At 41.3% G+C, this 7539-nt stretch overlaps 1 protein-coding gene across 1 annotated transcript in view; it reads right to left on the bottom strand.

The window, feature by feature from the left end:
• Window positions 1–2202: 2202 nt before the first annotated feature.
• The window catches only part of SLC16A9 (solute carrier family 16 member 9), a gene marked incomplete at its 5' end in the record, with an annotated part of 29227 nt that continues 23890 nt past the window's right edge, over window positions 2203–7539 (bottom strand). Inside the window, 2 exons of the mRNA XM_080823387.1 lie at window positions 2203–4341; window positions 4753–5670. Of these exons, the coding sequence (XP_080679513.1) occupies window positions 4163–4341; window positions 4753–5670 (1097 nt within the window). The 3' untranslated portion in view covers window positions 2203–4162. The remainder of the gene's footprint in view (window positions 4342–4752; window positions 5671–7539) is intronic.

Here is a 7539-nt window from a genome sequence, read left to right as displayed (position 1 = left end):
CTTTAGGACAAAGAATGCATATAGAAAGAAGGAACTAATGTGACAAACCTGCTAGGAATCGATTCCCAGAAGACCTAGCAAGGAATTACCCTCCCCCAAGAGTAAATCTGAAAGAGGTGGGGGGTGGGGGCGGAGGCAGAGGGAGGTGAGAGCCCTGAGCTGAAGCCAGTTAGTGTTCAATAAACAAATGTGAGCATTTCGCTTTCTGCCGAATTTCAGGCCGACCTTCCAAACAGCTCAGATGATGAGTTCTTAAGGAAATAAATAAAAGTTCAAATTCCCATAGCAATTCAATTTACAAAGTGAATTCTATTTGATTTGTGGAGGAACAGCTTGTGTTTTGTTTTGTGTCAGAGCCTCTGAATGGCAATTCCAGAAAAAATGTGCTGAGTCATGAACCCCTAAGGGTAAAAGATTTTGACAAGAACATGCGTGGGGGAGGGCAATAGTTGTGAGAGCTGTTACCAGTTAGGGCTAACAGAAGGCTCATTCTTCCACCAAATGAGGCCCTGGGAGACAAGCATTTACCCCACACCTGTGCCCAGGAACACTTGACACCTCCCTCTGATACTGAGAAGCCACACACTAAGGAATACCGATGGCAACAAAAATAAGAATAGCTAATATTTACCAAACAGGTGCCAGGAATGTACATGGGTTATGTTATTCAATTCTCCTAACAGCCCTAGGACATGGCCCATAGATAAGGAAACTGAGGCTTTGAGAGGTTAAATGATAGGCTCACAAATCACCTAGCACAGGACCTGGGCTGGTTTTAGAACCCAGAAACCATAACCTGAACAAATTTGTGTCCTGCATCTCTGAATGTTATCCATGTAGTCATACATCTCTGATCATTTTAACTGATTGTAGTTAAACTCTTGACTCAAAGAGGCATTTTATTAACTGCCATCCTTCAGCCACAATTGACTGCAGAGCAAAAGGTCCCAAGATCGTTATTAATGAGGGAGAAATTGTATGGCCCTGCTCATGTAAACTGTGTACTTGATGTGTTTAAAATAATACTCCTAAGTAAGAGAAAAAATGAGGCATTCTCTCCCTCAAAGGGGGGCTCTCCTTTATTTCCCAGAACATTTCGAGTTAAGATAATCCCAGATTGATTGCTAGAAGTTGAAGCTTTCTGGGGTCAGTGGACTTTTCCAGCCAGCAGGACACAGCTGACAGCCCCCAAGGTCATGACCTCCCGAAGCATCAACTCCTGGTTCCTGGGAACGGTTCCTCGTGGGGCTTTTGAAAGTTGGTGGCTGAAACTTCTCTCTTGATGACATGGTCACCTTAGAGAAAATTGGATAGGCAACTGGCTCTTGGGAGGCTTCCCAGACGGGGAGGCAGACGACTTAAAGGAGGAGGGGCTCTGCAACGACCCCAGCACAGCTCCAGGCATTTGGAAATTTAAAAAATACCTTTGAGTCACAAAAGAAAGATCATATTCTAAGCAATGTAATTTCACTGTGTTTTCTTCTTCTTCTTTTTTTTCTTTCATTAAGTGTGTTTTTAAATGTTAATTCTTGGGGCGCCTGGCAGGCTCAGTCCAAAGATCCCAGGGTCATGAGTTCAGCCCCTAACACAAACAGATACATAAATTTTTTTTAAAAAAATGCTAATTCTTAGGAAATGGGCAAATCTTGAATAATTATTCACATAAACATGACTTTACTATTCACTAAAGGATATTGGCTTTATAGTAATCCTCCCACCAAAGTCCCATTTCCTAGCGGTGTTGGAAATCAGAGGGTTTAGTGGAAACTTTCTTCATTTTGCTTTTGGAAGCTACTTATACATGTTGTCCATATCATGATAATTATGTTTTGTAGTATACAATGAAGACTATAAAATCCCCACCTCACAGGGTTATAATGAAAGATCAATAATATAATGTGTCTAGAACTTATTAAGAAATCCATTAATGATTGCCAAGATCATTATTAAGAATCTCGAAGAGAAATCTATCCCCTTTTCCTCACAAGGATTCTGTAGTATTGACATGTTAGCTTTCTGGAAGGCAATGGTCAAAATAGTTTAGCAGATTGACTTGAAAATGTTGAGGTCCAATCATCCAATTCTGGGGTCTGAAGTGAACATGTGGTAATTAATTTTTCTACATTCAGTGAAATGTCACTGCAATTTGGGGGAGGAGGATGGCTAAGAAGAGGAAAAGCAACCAAACCAACGCAAAACAAGCCAAAAAAATATTTTATTTTAACATAAAATTCATTCCCTAGACAATGGAAAATGCACACACTGGATGACATTAGTAGACAAAGGGAAGATGCATTTGGACAATCATCAACATTGATGAATGCGGGGATGTCATGAAAGTTAAATTTTTTCAGGTTGTAGGATTTCCTGAATACAGTGTTGGCAAAGAGGAACTTTCAACACTAAAACGTTTAGTTCAACTTTTTAAAATGTCACTTGTTTTATTTACTAACCTTGACAGTGACTAAAGAATGAGGTACAGAAAACTTTCCAGAAGGTTGAGTATGGAGTAGAAGTCCAAAGGCACTTTGGAGCCCCATTATTGCATTATTGAGTAGGATTAACTCAGTTATGAAATTCCCCCACACTCCAGGTTTACTGCATAGAAAAGAACTATTTACCTACCTCACTGAGGTGTGGTGGGGCTTCATGATTATAAAGTGCTTTAGGCGCCTTCCAAGAAAGGCAACATAGAAGTACAAAATCTTACATATTTCAAAAGAAATGAAACGACAATTTTGGCACAATAGGAAGAGTGCATCCTATTTAAAGAACCACAGTTGGTTATTTCTAAAAATCCCTCACCTCAATGGTGTATTGCTTTTTTGTGTTTTGTTTAAGAGAATGACTGTTTCTCTATTGCTAGTCTTATAACAGCCATTGTCGACCCGGCTGTGTTGTAAGAATTCCTTGAAGAGTTCACTACAAATATTGATGCTTGGCCCACAGCCTAGACCTACAGAATTAAAATCTCTAAGAGTAGTACTCAGGTAACTATATTTTTTTAAACCATCTAGAGGATTCCAACTTATAGCAAGTTTAAAAAATATATTTCTTTAGAAAAATGTCCATTTATTCAACATGGATTTTCTTCCAAAAAGTTTTTATAAGATTGAATAACGTTGGATCAGGGTATCAATTTCTTACTGCCTTTTTCTCTTCCCATGTCCCACACAGACTTGGAGTACACACACACACACACACACACACACACACACACACACACACACGTTTTAGTTCTGGCCTTGAATTAAAATTTGATAGTGGTAAAATCTGATAGTGGCAAATAAATGCTTCATCGAGAAGTTATGCAAGGATTTGCAGTTCATTCCCACCGTGCCTGAAGCAAATGGATGTTGCCCCTTTGCCAGAACGGAATGGTTTACGCATTTCCAATTTGGAAACAGGTAAAATGAGCACTTCCTGGGAAACGCTTCCTGGGAAACATCCGTCGCGTGGATGCTGACTGAGAAGAGTGAGCAGTGAGCGTGGTTCTGGCAGCCAACCATGACACAAGGCTGTGGGGAGGGTTTGTGAGTCTCCTGTTTGGAGACTGCCCGCCTCTCAGGAAACACCTTAGGAATTGAAACGATTTAAGCGAAGTGGGTCCAAACAGGGGATGCCGCCTCAAGGTAAATAAAATCAAACAGTGAAAACTAGTGACTATGATTTAAAATATCTTTGGGAAAAAAAAAAAGAAAGATCGGCTTGCTCCACCGTAATTCTTAATGCCATTTAAGTAACTGTTTTCATGTCCTAGCCAGTCTAACAGAGAGAGGAGAGTGATTTAGTCCCTAGTGGCCTTCACATAGATCTCACCACGCTGCCTTCATCAGGTTTAAAACAGAAGAGCCCCCTCTGGATTCCTTGCAGGGGAACTAACGGAGCCTACAGAGAAATTATATTTCTTTACGCAGAGAAAGGCTTCCGAGGCGGGCCACAATTTTTACAACATCAAGAACCCATGAGTCATAGTAAAACAGAATAGTCCCACTTCTTGCAAAAAGAAAAAAAGGGGAAAAATATATACAAGAGATAGAAGCTACATATACAGTACATAGAGAACGGGATTTGTTAAAAAAAATTTTTTTTTTTTTCATTCAGAGTCAGCCACAGTGAAATCTTGCTGTGAGAAAAGTCTGTAGTGCCTTCCAGCATTCCTCTAAACAGTGGAGGTAACTTTGTACAGAAAGGTTGCTGGAGCCGGCTTGGGCAGCAACTTGTTGCACGTGTCCCAGGGGGGCAGGGCAGCCAGCAGCAGGATGCAGCCTCCCAGCAGGACACAGAAGCCACTGAAATAAAATGCAGTGTCATAGGTCTGGGTCCAGTCATAAAACCAACCTGAAAAGAGAGTAAGAAAAAAGTGAATTGGATAGAAAGCGTATGAAGAGGAAGCCCATCCTCCAATAATTTCATCAGTCTTAGCTACAGTCTTAGCTACAGTAAGGACCAGGTTACATACTACCGCATGTACTCTCTAATGGACTATTAGGAGTTAGCAGAGAAGAACCTCCAGAAAAATTTGGACAAGGATAAACAGGTATTTTGAGTTTCTCCCAAATTCAAAAAAAGGAACACAAATCCCTGAGCAAGTATGTTGGCCTTTTCAACTATATCAAAGTGATTTGTGAATAGACATCTATCCAGGCTTATTTTTTGCTAATCTGTGCTACTCTTACAATCTGGATTTCTATATCCAGGGATGTTATAAAGAAGGGCAGTGAAACAGGGTGACGTTAAGAAATATCTTACCAACAATTGGTGGTCCAAGGCTATTTCCAAGTCCAGCAAAGAACATTAATATCCCATAGGCATGGGCTAATTTTTCAATTCCCACAGTCTTTGTGGTCACATATGGGAAGATGGACCAATTACCAGTCAGAAACCCTAGAATCCCAGAAAGTATTGCTAATGTGACATAACTTTTGGCAAATGGAATTGCACACAAGGCCAGGCCCATGCTTATTAAGGTAGCTACGTAAAGATATAAGGTATTAATCCACTTGAAGTCAGCCAGTATCCCCAAAAGGAGTTTACCCACTGCTGTCATAATGCCAATAATGGAAATAAGAGGCATAATAAGCTCTTCTTCTTTCACATTTGAACTTCTTGCCACATCTTCCATAAGCAATGAAGGTGGAAATCCTCCGATGTCAAAAAGAAAGATAGCAATGAAGAGCGCTGAAAATACTTTGTTTTTAAAAAGAGCCACAGTTTCTCCGCAGTAGTTTTTATATAATTGCCACTTCCTCTTGGCAAGCTGTTTGCAAAAGTATGTCTGTTCTACAACTTTCTTTTTGTACGTGTCGGCCTCTTTTGTATGCGCCCCTGTTGTTGGGTTTTTATGAAGTAGGCTCTCCTGCTTCTGGCCACCACTGGCTAAGGCACTCTTGCAAGTTTCCTCAGCACCGTAGCTCCTTCCAGGAATGTTTGTGTTTTCTTCCAGGTCCTTTTCTTTCTCGCTGTAAATGGAGTATTGATCTGGTACACTTTCCAGAGCTGTTTTCTCAGGCAAAGGACAATCAGAGGACTGGAGGGGTCTCATCAGGCTGCCGCAGGCTAATATATTTAAAGCTAAGGCACCCACAATCAGCAGGCATCCATCCAGCCCATAGAACTCAATCAGCAACCTCTGCAGAGCAGCATATATAAAAAGTCCAACACTTGAACCTAAAAAGGAAATGGGAGCTGTTCAGTCTTAATCTCTTACAATTTGAGACTCTAATAACCACCACTATTAGTACTGGCCAAATAAGAGTGGTAAAGGGAGGAGCATGGTTATAGTCCTTTATCTATGGATAAAGGATAAATAAACCTTTATCTATGGACATTGAAATTTTAATTGCACATAATTTTCATATGCCCTGAAATATCCTTATTCTGATTTTTTTATTAACCATAAAAATGTAAAAATCATTCTTCACCCATGAGCTCTCCAAAAACAGGCAGAAGACCAGCTCTGGACTGTGGACATTCGTTACCAACCCCTGTGCACCACGGGACAAGATAGCATCCCTCAGATCTTTGTTTCATGCACACCATGTTCCTTTTTGTTGGTGAGGTCACAGTATTTCACATACTTTTATTTTTGGTTTCTTTTCAATGTTTAAAAAATTCTGCTGTGATTTCTGCTTTGCTTGTCCTCTTTCACTGAATGTGGATGCTGTAGGTTGAATGTCCTTGTCCCTACCCCAGTTCATATGTTGAAATCCTAACCTCCAACATGATGGTATTAGGAAGTGGGGCCTTTGGGAGGTGATGAGGCCATGAGCTCATGGAGCACTCATAAACGGGATTAGCGCCCACAGCAAAGAGACCCCTTGAGAGGCCACCTTCCCTTCCATCGTGTGGGGAAACAGCAAGAAAATGGCACTCTGCAGCCTGGAAGAGGTCTGTCACCAGAACCCCACCATGCTGGTATTCTGATGTCAGATTCCCAGCCTCCAGAATGGAGAAATACATTTCTGTTGTAGATAAGCCACCTAGTCCATGGGACTTGTTATCACACTAAGTAGATCCATGATTTCTCCCTAATTTTGCCTCACTGAGCTCCCTGTGAGTTGAAACTAAAAACTCCTCAATTCTGCCAAATCTTAGGTGTCCAGAGTTGATTCACTTTTACTTCAGTGTTCCATGGCCCAGGCCCTTAGGCCCTCCTTTCTAGACTGAGTGAGAGCATACAGCATACAATTTCTGCCATGGTCGGCACACATAAATTTGGACATTAAGGGAAACCTAGGTCATAATTATAATACTCCATGTGTTAGAGCCCTTGCTGTGTACCTTACACAGATGCTCCTTTAATATTCCCAATAACTTGATGTGATGAGTACTATTATCCCCATTTTACAGTTCAGAAAACTGAGCTTAACTCAACAGTTAACTGGACAGAATGGTTAGATAGCTGGTCTGTCACCAGAGAGCAAGTGAGTGACACAGGCAGGATTCAAAACCAGGTGGTCTGGGCCCGGGGTCTGCGCTCGTTGCTACACTCTAATGGCCCTACAAAAACAGACAGCAGGTAAGCCCTATCATCCTTCAGGCTTGTGCCTACCCTCACACTCCCTCCCACCCCTGTGCGAGAGCCTGTAAGGTTCTTTGAACTGCATTCCAACTGCTTTGGGTTCTCCGTCTTCTGTTTTTGCTATTTCTTCTCCCAGTCTGCCTTAACCTTAACTGTGTCCTTAGACTCTGACCCTGTCTCCTCTTAGACCATGATTCACAGTTCTCACCTGGCAATGCTTCCTTTAACCACCTTCAGTAAATATCCCGCTCCATTTAATTCAATCTAGAATCACTTTGTTGCCACTGGGTTAGCCTCAGGAATAAAACATTCGTTTGGATTCTGTTGCCAGAAAGATCATTGAACTTACTCGGTTTCTCTGGAAATCTGACCTCCCAGGACTACGTGCTCATTAGCGAGTAAGTAGCATATGTAATTGTACAACTTTTACCAAACTTGGCAGCTCTGTCTCCTAAGCAGACTCATAAAGTTTTTGGCCACAGAAAATTTGGTAAGTTCCCTAAACAGTGTAGGAA

Source organism: Martes martes (genome assembly GCF_963455335.1).
Source record: "Martes martes genome assembly, chromosome: 14".
Classification (NCBI taxonomy): Eukaryota; Metazoa; Chordata; class Mammalia; order Carnivora; family Mustelidae; genus Martes; species Martes martes.
This window is presented reverse-complemented; position numbering and strand designations above follow the sequence as displayed.